The sequence below is a fragment of the Lontra canadensis genome, unplaced genomic scaffold, assembly GCF_010015895.1.
Source record: "Lontra canadensis isolate GAN:19392208 unplaced genomic scaffold, GSC_riverotter_1.0 scaffold149, whole genome shotgun sequence".
NCBI lineage: Eukaryota > Metazoa > Chordata > Mammalia > Carnivora > Mustelidae > Lontra > Lontra canadensis.
In genome coordinates this window covers 695,092-714,188 of record NW_022631143.1, presented here as the reverse complement: position 1 = coordinate 714,188, position 19,097 = coordinate 695,092, and the positions used below count along the sequence as shown (strand labels likewise).

At 41.0% G+C, this 19,097-nt stretch overlaps 1 protein-coding gene across 4 annotated transcripts in view; it reads left to right on the top strand.

Moving 5' to 3' along the window:
* KCTD16 (potassium channel tetramerization domain containing 16) overlaps positions 1-1,828 on the top strand; it is a 283,672-nt gene extending 281,844 nt beyond the window's left edge. For all 4 annotated transcript variants that reach the window (XM_032844247.1, XM_032844248.1, XM_032844249.1 and 1 more), the window contains one exon: positions 153-1,828. In XM_032844247.1, the coding sequence (XP_032700138.1) occupies positions 153-607 (455 nt within the window). In that variant the 3' untranslated portion in view covers positions 608-1,828. The remainder of the gene's footprint in view (positions 1-152) is intronic.
* The last annotated feature ends 17,269 nt before the right edge of the window (positions 1,829-19,097 follow it).

The window sequence follows — 19,097 nt, the reverse complement described above, 5'->3', positions numbered from 1 at the left end:
TCCTGTGTGCCACCCCACTTCTTGTAAATATATGGTTGTGGACACTTGTGAGTGTGTGTGTGTGTGTGTGTGTGTGTGTGTTCAGGTGCTGTGCTGCTCCTCTGGGCTGAGCTGGCTGGCATTAACCCCTTGGGTGCTGTGCTTGCTTGCAGGTGAGCCTTCGAGGTGGTCACCCTCCCACTGCGACTGCTGCTGCAAGAACACCACAGGTGACAAAGAAGGGGAGAGCGGCACATCTTGCAACGACCTCTCCACCTCCAGCTGTGACAGTCAGTCTGAGGCCAGCTCTCCCCAGGAGACGGTCATCTGTGGGCCCGTGACACGCCAGACCAACATCCAGACTCTGGACCGTCCCATCAAGAAGGGACCCGTACAGCTGATCCAACAGTCCGAGATGCGGCGGAAGAGCGATCTGCTCCGGACTCTGACTTCAGGCTCCAGGGAGTCGAACATGAGCAGCAAAAAAAAAGCTGTTAAGGAAAAGCTCTCAATTGAGGAAGAGCTGGAGAAATGCATCCAGGATTTCCTAAAGATCAAAATCCCAGATAGGTTCCCTGAGAGAAAACATCCTTGGCAATCTGAACTTTTACGGAAGTATCATCTATAGGGGAGGGCCAGGGGTGGGAGAAGAAACGAATCGTGTCACCATTTGGAAATAAACCTCCTAACAAAATTCGTATTCGAAAAGGAAAGTAACAACTAACAATATGTTTGTTAGAACACAGTAGCCCATTGATATACTACTGCCTATTGACCTAGTTCACCTTAACATTTAAATCCACAGGGTAGATTTCTTTCCAGATGTGGAATGATAAGAAAATCTCTTTTTGGTTCCTTGTTTGTTTGTGTGTTTACTGGATACCATGTGCTGAGTATCTTATGTAAAATGAGAGCTGGCTACCGAAGAGTAGCTGAGAGGCTTTGGGAGTCCTTTATCCCAAACTGGGTTTTTCTCTCATCTTCTACCTCCCTCCTTTGAATGAGAATGTGGTAGAAAGAGATCTGGCCCAATGGCATATGTTTGGGTTTTTAAATTTTCCTTTTCCCTTTTGTTTATGGGGCAAAGGGGGAAATGGCAGATTTATATGACTTTTCACTCAAATCTATTATGTGCCAGTTTATATTGATGCCGTATGCATGAGTATTTGTGCAACACAAGCACAACGATGTCTGTACATACACACAGCACACATGTCCCCAGGGCCTGGATATACTAAGGGGAACACCCCTGCTCCCAGCAGCACTTTCTTTGACTACTTTAGACACAGATGAGCCTCTGCTCCTTTCTTAAAACCCTTCTGGGAAGATTTCCCAGCCTCCCTTGGCAACACCTTCCAACATCGAGTAACCCTGGTCGTCAACAAATTGTCTTCCTTATTTTGAAATTAACACCCTCAGGCTCCATTTTACAGTTTTGCTCTTTCTCTGCACTAGGAGAGGGTGAGAAGAGCTTAGTAAAACATTCTTTGTATTAAAGAAACAAACATTCATATCCACAAAAATTATGACTCAGTGACCCCACACTCAGCCTTCTCTACCCTGAGCTGAGTTACCTTCCGTCTCTCAATGTTTTCAGAGTACTTACTGCCCATGTTTTAATGGTGTGGCCTTTTCATGTGACCCACATTCCGTTCTCTGCATTTCTGTGTAGTTGTGGAAGTAAGAACAACACACAGTACTTGCTTGGATAAGGGTCCGGCCTTTTGTTTCCTTAAGAGGGAATTGTATTCCACACACCGCCTAATAATTTCTCATGACTTTTTTTTTACAACTACAGTGCTACGTTGTTACTTTCTTGTAGCCAGTTTTGTCTGGGATTTTGGGATTTGGCTGTCATTTCCCTGATGTCTGTGAAAAGCCCAACTAGATAACTAAAGCTTCAGAATTAAGGTTTTGGCTTTCTAAACTATCTTTCTCGAATACATCTTTGACCTGTATAGACACAGCCAAACAGAAACTGTTGATAGCCATCTATCCGTATGACTCTGTATTCTACGGGTACCAATAGCTCTTTCATAGGCTTGTGGTAAATGAAGATTAAAAACCCATTTTTATTTTTAGCATTCCTCATACATTTCAGTGGGAACTTAAAAAATAATTTGTCAAGCATTATTTGTGTGCCAAGCACTCTTAATTTTTTTTATTGTGTGTGTGTGTATGTATATATGTGTGATAGGTAATAAAGGCAACTAGATAATGTCTGTAGGAGGGAATATAATAACCAATTGCTTCCTCTTGAAATATTTTGTTGATGCACATCTATTATGTAGGAGGTTCTCTCTTGGTTCCTGTTATGAGTGACCATGAGTACATGGGTATCTTCCTGAATTTGTTTAATTCTTACCCTCACATCTGGGCCGCAGACTCAACAGATGTTTTCTGATCCTAAGACCCAAATGGACTTTAAAGGTCTACTTGAGTGAAAAAGAAAGTTCATTTGGGGAGTTGAGTTGTCAAGAGAATTATCATTTATGAATTTGTGTTGTTCTTTTATGGGTTAATATATTAACAGGCATTTGTTCTTAACTACAGCATAGTTTTTAAGGCCCTACCAATATGTCTTCTTTCCTTTCAATGTTTCTTAATACCACATCATCCCGTTAATAGAGGATCCTGCAAGAATCACAGAATTTAATGGCTCAAAAGGAAGTTGAAGATAGATAAAATATCTTCAAATTTATGTAGGTCAGATGATGCTTGTGGCCCTATTAGAGTCTGGCATCTGCATAAAGTGGCCAAGTTCCAATTTCCTTAAATTTCAGACCTAACTCTAATAGTATTAAGATAGAGATACACTAGTAAGAACTAAAGAAGGAAGAAGATATCAGACAACCCACTACTTCCACTGCCTGCTTTAAACAGGAAACTGAATACTACAAAGACGATGTTCCTGGCATACTTTTTCTGTCCCTTGACGCGTCATGAATTTTTTTTCTGCTTAGGTATTCCTTATGCCCTCTAGTGAATAAAACTAGTGGTAGGAAATCTGATTGAAACAATACTAACATTTTCAATCTGGACCATCTCTAGATGGACACCCACCCAAATATCCCAGATAGCTAAGACTGCAGCTAGGTGTTTATTTGTGTGGGTGTTGGTAGAGAGATGAATATAGACCTGGTCAGTAAAAAGCTCTCAGGAGGAGTCAGTGGAAACATTCAGTCCTAGTTTGAGTGAAGTTATCAAGTAGGGTGTAGGTGGCTTACCACATTGAAAACGATTTCTGGGTAAGTGAAGTGAGTTAAAGGATTAAATGCTCTATTAATCCTGATTCATGCCTGTTTCCCTGAGCTTAAAAGTTTTAAGAACTTTTAGTTTGGGATGCCTGGTTGGCTCAGTTGGTTGGACAACTGCCTTCGGCTCAGGTCATGATCCCAGAGTCCCGGGATCGAGTCCCGCATCGGGCTCCCAGCTCCATGGGGAGTCTGCTTCTCCCTCTGACCTTCTCCTCGCTCATGCTCTCTCTCACTGTCTCTCTCTCAAATAAATAAATAAAATCTTTAAAAAAAAAAAACAACTTTTAGTTCACTTCTGGACAGAACCATATGTGTTGTTCACTTCTTGAATAGTGGTAGAGGTGGAGGTCATAATTTGCTGATACAAAGAAACTAATAGCAGATGGATCAAATGAATGAGGAATCGTATACATAGAACCCTGAATTAGGTGGCCTGCTGGGAAATCCTGCAATGCTAAAATCCAGTGACATTGGGAGGTCACTCTCTACAGGTATGTGGATCTCCTGGAGTCAGGAATATATTTATCAAGTCCTCCTACCCACTATCAAAAACAGTTCAGCAGGAAAAGGGGAAGAGAGGAAAATAAAGCTGTGAGATTGCTGTGTTGGTGTGCTCTCCCTCCCCTTTAAGAAAAAGCTGCACTGAGATGTAGTCACAAAAACAACCCAGTGAAGTGGCCTCTGCTATATGCAGTGGTGTTACCCTTTGTGATTGTAGGCAGCTGTCTGACTGGAAATGCATGCATGGCAAATTAAAATAAAAGGGAACAATGCACAAATCATGTTTTCCCTTTGCTCTTTATTCCCCCATAGCTATGTCTACCCCCACCTGATTCAATTTAGGTAGAAAACAAATGGATTTTTCACTTTTCAGATGCCCCTGTGTGATTCAGAGGCAGCTTCATTCCTAGGCGCAGATGCGTGCTCTTCATGGTGGGTCCTCTTCGTTGTCAACTCCTTGTGCTTCTGGATTACTTCTGCTTCTCTGGCCTTTAGATTCCCTTCTGATGGTCCTTTGTCTCTGCCAAGCAAAACATGCTCCGGTGACAAAAAGAAAAGGCATGTATGGTGGTTTGCAAAATTGCTTGACACCAACTCCCATAATGGGAGCCAAACTTTGATTCTTAGACATTTTCCTTTGTTACAGATTTAACCTTCCAACTTTGTATTTACCATAATGATTTAACCCAGAGAGCTTGAGCGCTGGTATTTTCTGCCACTAGATACCATGTTGTGGAATCTTAATAACCTTGGTCTTCCTAGATAATCTTTGCTAGAATTAATAAGAGTCTTTCTGTGGACTTTTAGGAAGAATTCTTTGTCACCTCCACTTGACATAGCCATTTTCATAGGAAAAATGAAGAGAGTTATTTTTTTCCCCTAGTGACACTGTGGCAGATAAATGTTTTCAACAATTTGCATGCTGGGTTATAGGTTTAGCATGGGCCATTTCTCTCTTTAATGTCTTGGTATTGTTGGCATCTTGCAATCTTGATGGCCCACTGTTCCAATTTATATATTTTTCATTTGTATTGTCAAAATAATACACTAGAGAAGGAATCAGAGTGAGTATTCTGTATTAGGAGTTAAAATGGCGTTAATGTCATTTGTATAGGACTGTACAATGATTAATATCTGCAGAGAAATTAGACCAAATGAAACCTGCTGGAATGGGTTTGATTTATATTGCCTTCATCTCTCTGGTTTTAGATGAAATGGTTATTGCTTTCCACCCCTGCCGAAAGAAAAGAGTCTTAAACTTTAATAACCATCATGTTGCGATGCAACCACAGAGCTTCTATGTTTGAAATGTCTATATTTCTCATCTTGCAACATACATTAGAACAGAGATTCTTTCGTAGTGAGCCCCACTGTAAACTTTTTAGCAGTGTTTTTCAATACTCACCATGCACGAAAATCATCTGTAGCACTTGTAAAAATGCAGATGCCTTTACCTTAGTCCCAGAGAGTCATTCAGAAACTTTGATCAGAGCCAAGGAATCTGCATTGTGGTCCACCATCTCTCATGATTTTGATGAGAGGGTCTGTGGACCTTCTTTTAAGAAATCCTGCTGTTGAGGATTTGACTGTGCAGAAGCCCACACTTTCTCACTTCCTTTCACTTTCTTTCCATGACGAAGAAGTCAGGGTTTGCATTATTCATTAAGAGGAAAGGCCCAAAGAAGAGCATCCCAGGACCAGGGCAGAGGAGAGTCATGACTCCTCTGTCCATTCATCCTCCGGTCAGCCACCTTTCCATTCTGTGTGTATTTGTACATTTGGATTTTGTTTTATTTTGTTTGTTTCGAAAAACTGAAAACCTGCATCAATATAGTTTTATCTATGGGTACTCTGGGTAGAGGGGAGCACATCTCTGAGTGAGATACATCCTTATGATACCCATCAAGGAAGGAAAACATACGAACTTTCCCAAGGAGGGTTGTTCATTTCCAGGCCTGGTACAGTGTGAGTCAGAGGAACTTGAGAACGATCCATAACTTAGTAGCAGTGTGTATGGCCCCAAAGGTGGTTCCATTAACTGAACATACAAACACCACCAAAATTAATATGGAATGATTAGTGAATTTAGCTATATTTCACCAATAAACTCCTGAGTCATTGAATTGCTAAATTTGTCCAATCTGACTCATGCAGGATTATGAAACTCTCAGATAGCTGAGGATGCTGAACTCCAATATGAACTAAAAACTGCAAGAAAAACCCATGAGAGAAATATAAAAGAAGGAAAGGAATAGTCAATTCAAAATAGTGGTCATATTTCATATGCAGTGACAAGAAGGAGATGAAGTTCTATACTTTTCCACTCTGGCCAGAAAGGAAGGCCATACTGCATTCAGATAGAAATGATTCTGGAGAGTTTCAATGATCCAGTTGGTTCTATGCATGTAACAGAATAACTAGGCAGATATCAAATTCCCACATGATATGAGAAATAATGAGTGGCTTACATACATGCTTGTGGTGATCCTCAGTGAATATTTTAGTAAAGATGACTGTCACAGGAAAGGGAAGAATGGCTAATGAAACTAATAAGCCTGAACTGCTAATTAAGATTATTCGGCCAAGATTTTTAAAAAATGTTAAACTTGATTTAGCTTACTTCCCTCCTCTGCTTCCCAAGTGGGATCCCTTTACTGCCCCAGTTTCCTAACCTTTGAAAAATTCCTCGTTTGTGAAAAAAAGGTGGTGTTTACTGGGTAAAGAATTTTTAGTTCCTAGATTGTCACCCTTGTTTTATTTAGGGAATCTACTTTGAAAACGCTGAAGAAAAACGTGCCCTGGTCCTGCAGCTCTCAAGGGGTTTGTCCTGGGCTGAGGAGTGGTGATTTTCCTGTTAATCAGCCTCCCAGAAGACCTTACATGCCAAGTAGAGGGTTTAGTGTCTCCCTTTTCCAACAACCCCTTCCATCTTGTCAGTTTATTCTTAGAATCAACCTTTAGCTAATTTACCTGCATTTGCACAATAAAAACTAGCATCCCTTCAGACTCTCTCTGCTGCTGGTGGTTGGCTCCATCCATCACAAATGGAAGTAGGATTGATGCACAAGAAAGCAGTGGAGAAGAGTTGCTTTATACTTGCTCCTCTGTGTGAATGGATGTGAGTGTGTATGCATACTCGTGCCACTTTTAGGTCGCTGTAGGGCCAGTGGCTAATGCCCATGGTAACGCTGTGTGAACGTGTGCGAAAAGTCTGGTTTCAAAGTTTCACAGCTTTTAATTCAGCACAATAGTTTGTCTTTACTGTGGGTGTCAGTGCTTGAGAAGGTGGAGTGAAGTTGGTCTCCTGATGTGAAATTTAAGCATTACAGATTTCTGGGTAAAAATCAAACCCATTTTTATTCATATAGTCACTAGTGGCAATGGCATTTATTCAAAAAAAATTGGAAAGGAAAGAAAAAGAATGCATGAAAGCTAAAATATACATAGAATTTACAGTGATCACTAGCGGTTTTTCTCAATTGCAGCCAGTGGTCAGTGGTTTATTCTTGTATGTGAGAGACAGAATCAATTTCAGGAAACACTCTTCTCTGATTTGTGTGGGTTATGTGTATTTAAGGCAGTGTCTCTCATTCAGGAGTGATTTTTGCGCCCCGGGGACTTTTGGCAATACCAGGAGACATTTTGATTGTCACGACTTGAGAGGTGCTAACTGTCATCTAATGGGTAAAGACCAAAGATGTTGCTGAACATCCCAGAATGCACAAAACAGCCCCCATGACAAATAATTATGCAACCCAAAATGTCAATAGCACTGAGTTAAGGGTTGGCTGTAATTTTCTAAAGCATTCTTACCACGTAGAGAGAAGACATCTGGGTCAAGGACAGGATGAAATGGCACAATAGTAATTAGTAGCACCTTAAATCAGTACAGGGTTTATTTGAGATTAGATACAGTTGTCCCTTTATACAGATGTGAATGCTGAGATTTAGAGAGAGAGAGAGGTCCTATTTCCCAGGGTTTCAGTAGTGATGGGGCAGGTGTGTGGTCTTCTATGTCAGTTGCTTTTTGCCTCAGAAAAACGATATTTCAATGAAGTCATCAAACTTATAACAACTAAATATGTTGTGTGGAAAGTGTCTTGGGAGCATTTTCAGTTCACGTGACCTGATTAGGGATGTTTTCCAAGCTGAGCAACCCTACCTAACAGGTTCTCAGAAATGAAATAGGAAAAAGGGGAGAAAAGTGCCAAGAATAGGCCAATGATTTCATCCTCTTGAACTGCTCATTGTATACTTTGTTTCTTTAGGTTCAAAATTCCCTCACTAAAGATGACACCTAGATCTTGGACAATATTATTGCCAGATTCACGCAGGTGGTCCCTATGCCCTTATTTTCAAAGATATGACAAGTCTAAGAATAAACCTTGACTACTCAGCCGCCTTATATCATTTGTACGTCCTGACTTCATTAAGACACAAAACATGTGGGTGTCTTAAATATTTGACATTTTTCTTTTAACTTACCATACCAACATCCCAGTGAGGGAATCAAGGTCAGAACCTTACATCCTCATTTTATACAATGGAAAATGTAACTCAGAGACTTTAAGTCATTCATTCATTTGTTCAGACATTCATTAAACGGGTATTTGTTGCATGCCTACCATTTACCAGTCACTGTCGTGAGCATTATAAACTAGGGAATCAAATTGTGATACAGAACTTGAATTCAGATTACCCAAACCCTAGACTTACATTATTTTTGTATGTAATTCTGACCCACATTCTAGATTTCTAATTTAAATACTAAGTTATAAATAATGTATATTAAGGAATATGTGCACATAAGAAATATGTGCCAGAAACTCTAATAAGTGATTTACATGCCTTATCTCATTTAATCCTGTAACAACCCAATGGAGTAGGGCCTGTTACTCTCCTCTTTTTACAGAGGTCAATGAGATGCAGAAACGTGAGTAGCACGTAACTTGATAGTGGCAGAGCCAGATTTTCCTTTGGGTTTATTGGACTCCAAGTCTGATGGCTTAACCACCTCATCATTATATAATGTCTCTATTCTCTGGATTTCACCTGTTTCTGGTTTCTGCTACTCTAACCAAAAGGTAGCCAGGAGGAATCCATCCAGACACCCTTCCCGAAAGTCATTAGCTATTTTAAATTGCAAATTCCATTAGACATTCATTTCCTTAGGAAATGAAGGAAAGACATGTCTGGAGGGGTGATTTTGCCTACTACAGACTGTACTTCATGACACAAGCCCAGCAAGGGGCAATAATGTTACAGAACAAGTGTCTGGTGAATGCCGATATCCTATGTGTATCAGTATTCATATCCAACGTGGCAAGATAGATTCCAGATTAGGACAGTGGCACCTATGCCCGCTTGCTGTGCTGGTTAGAGGTTACCAGGGCAAATTTCATGAGAGGTAAAATAGGTGTCTGTGCGTGCATGGGTGTATGTACTACTTTCACCTTTTGGCCTTTTGAATAATATCAGTGTTTGTTCAAGACAGGTCAGAAATCCAAACATGATTGGCTGCCCCCAGCATTGCATCATTACTGTTCTAAGTTGAAAAAAAGGCAGCTACAGAAAAGAAACTGCACTGAGATACGTGTGTGTGCGTGTATGAAGAATGTATGCACGTGTGTATTATGTATGTGTTTATATATAAATTTCATGTATATATGTATATATGTGTGTACATCTATCTAAATGTATATATATATATATCTATACATACATAAATACACATAAATCTCATAGTTTGAAACTGGGATTTTGAGTTGGAGGGGTTATTATTATTTATAATGGGTTTCATAGATAGTTTAATATAGTTCTGTTTTCCAAAATTCTCTCCCACTATGAGTGTATATATTTATGATACAGAAAATATGATTAGAATACCTTGGTTTAACAAAACCAAACAAAAGTGCATTTAAGGAAAAGCCAAACTTGTAAAAACTGGCTTTCTTATTTCAACCATTTGTTGGAATTTCAAACTATGTGTTTTCAAACATGATCATTCCAGAAGAAAAGGAAAGAAAAGAAAGAAAAAAAAACAAAAGAACAAAAAAACAAAACAAACCCACCAAATGAATATGATGATGTTTAAGAAGAAAAGAATAAGAAAACGTAGGTCTGTGAAAGCACAAATTCAGTGGTTATTACACTAATGGTAGTTCACCTATACTATTGGTTGGTTGGTTCTTTCTTCCTGATTTCACTTCATCATTCATGGGGGTTCCTCTGACCCTACACAGTTTGTAGGTGGAGCTAATTACCTGTTTAATTATTTTAAAGCTATAGTAAATAATTTATAATATGCACATTGTAAATATATACTAAAGCTTAAGGGCACGTTGTAATAATAACCAAACACTTTCTAGGCTCCTGCAAATAACCCAGTAAGCCTGTTCATACAGACACCAAAGTAGCTGCTCAGAGAAGGAACAACATACAGTTAAATGAAAACAATATTGCTTATGTTTTGGCATCCAATAGACCTTAACAGCCAAATTACTAAAATTGGGGTACTCTAAAAGAATATGGTAAGGTATATTTTCATTCATAACCATGTGCTTTGCATATTTTGGAGAATGTGAAGCTTGTTTTTAGTCAACCTATGCAAACAGAGCTTCCCTGGTGCTCTTTGGGGTCAGTTTGTATGCACAAAAATCCACACCCTCAGAAGCAGTCTGACTCTGAGCCCAGGGACAGGCTACTAGTCCAAGCACAGATTCCTTCTCCCAGGGACCTGTCAGGTTTGCTCATACAATCAGAAGCGTTTGCAAAATAGTTAAATATGGCCATTTATTTTTTTTTCCCATAGGCTCCCTGCAGATGTGGTCTTGAAAGGATGTGAAAGAAAATCAATTATGTAGCAACTAGATGCTTTAATTGGGTTTAAGAACACTTGAAGAAGGATTGGTTTGTTTTTCCCAAAATTTTTGGAGCAGAGGGGGAAATTTTACTTCATCCTTGGCTTCACGTTCCCCTATCACTTTCTCTCATTTATTTATTTTTAATTCCAAAGGAGAGTGTTGAATTAGGAGAATTTTGCTTAACATATTCTGGTTAGTGTCCAAAAGGACAGACTAACATATTTTTGTAAATCATGAGGTGTGGAGAAATGGGGGTGCCCAAACCCCTGATTACCATGTTTCTGTTCTAAGGAAATGGATTCATGAATTCCTGGAGTGGTATCCTTAAAACACGTAGAAACACAAACCTAGGGGACTTGCATTTCAGAGAGTCCTAGTGCAAGCTGTTAATAGGATTTGCTGTAAATGAGTCACCATTTAGATTAATGATGGAGTCCAGCTTGCTTCCCTTTGAGGAACGTACTCTGTAGAATCAAGAATCTTTGTGTTGGCTAAAGGAATTGAACTCATGATCTCATTTGAATCCTTGTTCCCCTCATCTTTCAGAACCAGCAGAGCACTGGGTTGAACCTAACGAATAAAATAATTTGTCCAAAGTAAATGGACTTCTTTAAATATTATCAGTACCACCCTCGACACTTAAAAATAAAGAACCTGTTCATGAGGTTACCTGGAGATCTCCAAACACAGTTTGCCAGGGATTATCAAGCTCCTCTTACATCCATTACTGATGCTTTGAATGTGATTGTCAACATGGAGGAGTCCGAATTTTGCTGGTACTAACATCAAGTGGTGATCTATGGGGGCCTTGCTCGTGTTACTTTTTCCTGACCTCATTCAAGTGCTTGATGACTTGGGTCAGTTTGTTGCACACTGATGTATACCAAGTGACACCCACTGAAATTACCTCTTCTCCTTTCCAATGCAGTTCGCTTGTACATAAGTGTAATGTCAAATTGTTTACAGGTTCTTTTTGTGTATAATTGTGATAGCAGATTTAGCTCAAACTTTAAAGGAATCTGTTTACTGAATGGTGTTAAAATGAATGTGCTTATTACAGTATAAACATCATTAATTATGGACTCACACGAATGCATGTCTACATGTTGTCAATTTCCAGCAGCTCGGTTATCCAGCAAAAAGTCTGCGGTCTGTGAATAGCAAATATACATAAACTACTGTGACTCTAATAACTCAGTAACTGTTTTTACCTTGGTATGTAACACTGTAGATTTTAGCCTGCTGTATTACTTTCTTACCTATTTGTTTGAGGGAGAGAGACTTAAAATATAGTACTACTAATTGTCCCAATGGAATTGCACACCATTTTGGCAACCATTGGTCCACCTAAAAGGCAACTGCCTATTAATGGAACAATGACCCTAGGCAACATATAAATATATACATACATATCAATGTATGCAATATCTACAATGCTAATTACTACCATCTATTTTCACTGCCAATGGAAACTACTATTTTCTTTGGAATCATTGATGATATAAAAAATTAATTTGCTATTATCTGCTTTCATATTCTGTTTAGTTCATCTAGTATGGTAAATGATACAGGTGCAGTATCAGTATTGTAAAATTGTGTGGTGAAGACTACAAAAGTCATTCTGTGGATATATTTTAAAAGGCAGACCAGAAACTATATTTCAGATTCTTGTGTGAATATAATTACAGAAATAGCAACTATTTTTTATGTGTTTCCATAAATGACTCCATTTCATATACATTGTAACTTAGCACCAATCATAATAAATCATTTGGTAACATTTAGTTGTTATATATATATCTATTTTCAGTAGACATAAGAGACTGATGATTCAACATCATTTCATGTTAACTCAAGAATTTTAAATGGAAGGTAATTACTATTGCAATTAGTTTATTTCTGGTTTGTTGTGGCAGCTTGCTGGATTGGGGTACAAGCAAGGAGACAGTGACTTGTTATTTAAAATTCTTAGAATGGGATTGCAGTGAGTGGAAGCCTTGCCTCTGCCTCTTCTTAATTGGGTGGCTTCACATTATTTATCAAGCCTCTTTAAACCTCAGTTTCCTTATCTGTATATAGGAAACAAAAATTATGGATACTTCCTAAGGTTAGTGTGAGAATTAAATCAGATAATCCAAGTAAAGCTTTTAATACAGTCGTTAGTACATAAATGCCTACTTAATAATCCCTATCCATTCTTATTGCTATTATCCAAAATGCATATTTTAAAGAGGAGTTTGCCTTCAACCCTCTGAATATGTCTATACATTTCTTCTTTTTTCCCCTTCATCCTTTTATGGCATTGCCTATATAGCACAATATTTTTTTAATCTAAAGGGGAAATTATACAGAGGAAAAAGAATTCTACAACTTGGAGAGGCTTTAGAAAAAAATTTTCCTTTTGCTGTTATGGAGGGTATTCAGCAGAACACTTGCCCCATGATACGTGCTGAAAAAATGAAGGGAACTGGACGATGTACAGTTGGGGGAATACAACTTTCTACACATCCCATTCTGTAATTTTAAAATGTTCTTTATCATATTTAAAGCTCTGGGAGTTAGGCAGTAAAGGAACTTCCAAACTTTATTTAACTGAGACTCCTCCAGACTGTTCTCACTAAGGATGCTTCTGTTACTGCCTGAGCAGTACAGCTCCGGTCTTTAGCTTTCTCCTCATGGGAAAGAATTCAGTTAAGAGACTAAACAGCATGAGCAAGCAGAGTTTACAGAGTACACTAACAACACAGGTGAGCGGTGGAAGTTCAAGTGCCCCAACACAATTCATCCCAGTGTTTTTAGTTGTTAACTAGAAGGTGGAATATTCATTACTTGGGGCAGGAAGCAGGTTTTCACACCTTCCTTCCTAATTTGGTGAGGGGTTTCCTGTCACAACGTCTGCCATCTTGGGTCTGTGTGGTTTGAACCAGCTCCTTGTGGAGTACTGTCAGAACAGGCCTTTGACCTTCCTGATAACTAGTCCTGGAAGAAGACTCCTTCCTTGTGGTGGTGCACCCATGTGAAGTTCTTTGGTTCTATTACTTAGCATCCCTTAAGAAAGCCCACCAGGAGGGGGCAGGCCTAATCACAATGCTAGTGTATGTCCTGTGGCTTCGGTATTGGAATTCCTTTGGCCACTTGGGCAGGGTAGGCCTAACAGCAGGTCTGGGATATTTCTGGCACAACATCTTCCCTCCTTGCCCCCCTCCTGTGGGACCAGGGCCTCACACAAATACCTAACTGCCTACCACACTTCTACTTTTGAGGTACACAGTTATGGAAATGCTGATTTAACCCATGTCCTCTCTGAATAGAAGGGAAACCTGAGCCCCAGAGAGGGGAAGGGATGTGATCAAGGTGTGAGGGTGCTGGGTCTAGAACCCCATCGATGACCTCAAGCTGGGACATTCCTCCTAAACCACTCTCATGAGATGACTGACAAAATCAGTGGAGTTATTCTGAAAAAAACTTTCCTAAATTCACAACAACCATCCTTCATGGAACCAAAGAGTCACATGAGATACCAAAAGCCAAGCAGCAGAGATGAGATCCCAGTGTCAACAGTCCTTCTTAGTTTTAGTCACCTGCCAGATGGCTTGTGGCAGGCCCAGGGTCTGCCTGGGCCCCCCATGCTGTCATTATAGATCATCACTGCTATAACACAGATGCTGGACCATGCTGTCCCTCAGCCCAGCAGAGAGATAAGAGCTTAGATAGACCAAAGTAATGGAAGGGTTTGGGGAGGGGGAGATTTTCCTATGAAAAAAAAAAAAAAAAATTGTTTAACTAATCTCTGCCCATAGCGTGGGTCTTAAACTCACGATGCCAAGATCAAGAGTCGCACGCTCTACTGACTGAGCCAGCCAGGCACCACCCCCCTACAGAAATTGTTATGTAAGATGTTGTGAGCTTTCCTCCAAAAAACTTAGGACTACCCCCAGTATTGAAAAACTGTAAAGTCAAAGACCATCACTGCCTCAGAAATTGCTTAAGTAGAGCCAAAAACGTCATTAAATGCACACTGCAGGGCAGACTTTGCTTCCACTGTTCCAAAATAATATAGACAAGTGAAGGATCAATGTCAAGAGGAAAAGTCAGCTGCAGGCTTACAGGTTACAGCTTTAAAGAATGAGAAACAGCAAGGAATTTATTTGTCACCATTGTTCTGCCTAGTCCAGCAGCTAGGCTCTCCATAAATCAAGGGTCCAGAGATCACTCCCTAGAAGCACTATGATGGGGGCAGTGAGGACGTGAGGCTGCTCTCTCTACTTGCCGGGGAACCTGTGTAGAAAAGAGGGTTTGTGAGGACCCAGCCAGGAAGTGAATCAGGACTCCACCTTGAGCTCTCTGGAGAGACTTGGATGAAATATTTCCTCCTACATCTTAGCGCTGAAGTTGCAAAGAGCCAGCGGTTACATACAGCCACTGTCCAGAAACTCATCCCTCTGACAAATTGAGTTGAACAGGACTCGACCGGAAGGATCACAGCTTTAGGAATGAGGGCACTGAAGTAGGGAAAAATACCACCTTCTCAGACAATACTTCTCCTCCCCTCCAATTTCAACCTAAAAGCAGCGTTCCTTCCCGGGGGAGGAGCACAATAAGGGAGCCTTGTCAATCTCAGCCCTAATGGCAGCTGCCACAGAGACAAGTCGCCATAGACGTTTATCCCAGTAGGGGGTGGGTAACAGCTCCCAGCCAGGCAGAACACCGTCAGTTTCTAATAAGTGGGACTCACCTTGCAAGCCTTAAAAATAGCAATGTGTCAGCAGCAAGGGCCCAGGAGGGCAGGCTTTCCAAATGTTCAGAAACCCCACAGAGCTCCAGATTCACCCCCCATGGAGCTGTTGCTTAGTCTTAACAACCATGTCGTGGATGCACCCAAAGGAAATCTGAGCACCAAACTCGGTCTTTGGCCTATTATTCCCCGTTCTTCTAGTTCATCGTATCCCCTATGTTCAGGGTAGTAAGAAACAAAATACCCTGTTGTAACTTGAAGATAGCAGCTACACTGAAATGAGTTTGCTATTTCTCTGCTAAGGACTGGTCCTAGGCCGAAACGTGCTGTCCAGGCCTATACCATCCCTGGTGGAAGTGAAACAATTAAATCCGACGTCCCAAGACAGAACATCACCAAGCCGCATGTGCCTCCCGACACACAAAAAAGCTATTTTCTTTTTTTTTTTCCCTTCATCCCTCTTGGTGTCTCTGCTTCTGCATCTCTGCATTTCTGTTTCTTTTTGTTCTGTTTGCCTTTCAAACGTCTGATACACACAGTAAACATGTTTATTACATGACGACCCCACCCCCACTGCCACACTTTTCTCTAGGCTCTCTCAGCTGAACTGTGAAAAAGGGGTGCCTGGGTGAATCGGCCGGTTAAGCGACCCACTCTTGGTTTCAGCACAGGTCATGAGTTCCGGATTCTGACATCTAGCCCCAAGTCAGGAACCACTCTGGCCAAGGAGCCTACGTAAAGTCTCTGCCCCTCCCCCACGTCTGTGCGTGCATGTGAGTGCGCATGTGTGCTTGTGCGTGCTTGTGCGCGGGCGCCTTGGCAGGGGAGGGGAAGAGGGCTTTGGAGGTGGTGTTTTTATGCGCCATGTTTGTCCGTCCTCCGCCCCTGGCTCATATACTTCATCTAGGAACTTGAGGTTATGAATGGGCTAGATTAGAGGCTTTGATGGCTCTTCCAAGTTAACCATTTCTCACCGTCTTTGAGAGAAAAGAGCTGGCCTTCCTAAGAACAAAGGACAAGAGGTATGGTGGATGCAGGTAGATCCTTTCAGATCGTATTGTTCTTTTTTTTTTTGAGATTTTATTTATTTATTTGACAGGGATCACAAGCAGGCAGAGAGGCAGGCAGAGAGGGGGAAGCAGGCTCCCTGCTGAGCAGGGAGCCCGACTCCCGACTCCGGGGATCCCAGGACCCTGAGGTCATCACCCCAGCCGAAGGCAGAGGCCTAACCCACTGAGTCACCCAGGCGCCCCCAGATCGTGTTATTCTAAAGTTGCTGTGACTGGGTGGACTGTCCTCAATCTTCCCTCCCACGGAGGGCCTCGCAGGGATGGCATACATACCCAAGCCCTTTTACTGCTGATTTCCATACATGCCCAGGTTTAATGATTCATCTCCTGTGAGACCCAGAGCTACAGACTCTGTCCCAGCAAGTCGAGTGCAAATTTCCATTGTTCCTTCCACCCGGAGAGATGGGGAAGGATAGGTCATGGTGGACAAACCATCAACGAATGGGTGTTGGAGATGGGAGCACCACAGTTGGCAGCTAAATGTTCTTCTTCCCCTCCACCCCGGGGAAAGAGTGTACCTCGGGACCCAGAAATTAACTGTCACATCTTCGCTTTCAATAAGGAGATGGACATGGGACTCTCTCTGGCACCTGCACTGACGCATGTGAGAGGGTATGAGTGGGGAAAGAGGGAAAATAACACTCAGGACTATGAACTGGAGGCATGAGAGGTTTTTGTTTGTTTGTTTGTTTGTTTGTTCCTGCTGGAGTAAACGAATAGTGTGGTACTTATCTCGGTCCACTCTTCAGGGAGCTGCTACCTGTTCATCCTTTGTCAAAGCCCCGTTTCTATGTTCACCATGGGATTAAGCCCGACTCAACCTTGAGGTTTGCAGTTCGCATGCTTATTCATCTAAAGCTTCTGATGGCAGAAGCCAAAGGTCAGGGGTTTTTGGCAAGGTTTGTACCATTTCCCCTTTCTAGCCACCCGTTAACATAACTTCCATGGGTCTGTTAGTTGTCGAGTACCTTACACTAGTATTTATGAGGCTGTGAGGAGTCACTGGAAATAGAGCAGAATAAAAGTTAACAAGACAACACAGGAACATGTTTAGTGCAACTGTTTCCCATATTTTGTAGTACTCTTTTGCTAATAAATGTCAGCCAAAGACAAAAACACACAAGGGGTATCTCCTTATTGAGTTGGGGGGAAACTGATGATTCTGAAGACATGCAGGCTGTGTAGATTCCATCTTCTTTGTCCCCACATAGTTGAAGCACCCAAGCAGAAGAGGCCTCTGAAATCCACAAGACCCAGACCCAAGGAGACCCAGAGGTATTTCCACAACCCTCAGGGCAACACCAGAGGAAGTCAACACAAGTGTTGAGCTCCAGGGGTATTTCTTTAAAAACCGTGGGAAATAGAGCAAACGGCAAGTGGTTAAACAATTATATTTCCTACAGGTATGATACCTTGGTTAAACAATTATATTTCCTACAGGTATGATACCTTGGGATGTTTCTCATGGATCCAACTCCATTGACCTAACCTCATCAAGTTTTCCTTCTCCCACTTCTTTTCCTGCTTTGGTCATTACTGCTGTTTCTGCTCTGAAATTCCAGGAGGAGCCTGAGGGGAGGGGGGTGTCAGGAGTGGGTGGGGTGGGGTGGGGTGGGGGACGGAAGACAGAAAGAGGCAGCAAGCAGTTGGAATGAGAAAGAATCTGGGAGGGGAAGGGAAAAAGAGGTCTGGACACTTGCTTCTCAGTCTGTTCCATGCATGTGCAGTGTGGGCAGCACCGAGGGCCAGGTGAGAACCACGGAGTCTCAGGGCCATGCCCACACACTCCTACTAAGTCAGAATCTGAGTTTCAGCAGAATCTAGCTTGTCACATGCACTTTGAGGTTTGAGGAACATGGGTCTTTAAGGCTTGGCAGGATGTATAGAGAGAACCTTGGGGGCAAGGAGGAGAGGGTGAAGGTCAAGGGATGTGTGTGAGGTGGTTCGCTCCGGTGGACCATGTAATTAGGTGCTGTGGAGTTGTGTAGCAGAAATTAAAAATACCCCCTACCCCTGTGGGTGTAATTACACTTCATGTTGGAGTACAGAAATCTTGATTAGTAATATTTGACAGTTTCTTACCTTGCATAAAAGATGTTCAGTGTAAAAATTTGGCAGCTAATACAAAAATAAAGAAGACAATAAAAGGTATCTGTAATTGCAACCATGAGATATAACCAGAGGTAACATTTTATCCTTTCTTCCACTCTCTTTGCTGTGTGTATACATAGCTACATATTTATATGTAGATAGATACACACAAAGATATATAGATATAATTCATGTAGGTAAAATATTTATTAAGAATAAATTAGTTACAAAATATATAAATAAATGATAAACAATATAATATATTAAAACATATATAATCATTTATGTATAGCATTGATTTTATAGGAATGAGAATATAAATGCTATGTTTCAACTTTCATTTCCTTTTTACAACATATTTTGATGTTTTTATGCACATGAATTTTGTGAAGGGTTATTTTTCATTAATACTATTGATCTAAAAAAAATAAAATAAAACTTTAAAACCTAAAAGACTATCCTAAATGGTGGTAAGAATGAAAAGCAATGGGAACTCTTCATACACCGCTGGTAGGGGAATTAAGTATAGCAGAGCTACTTTGGAAATCCCTTTAGCATTATCTGTTAAGTATCAGCATAAATTCCACACTAGAAACAACCT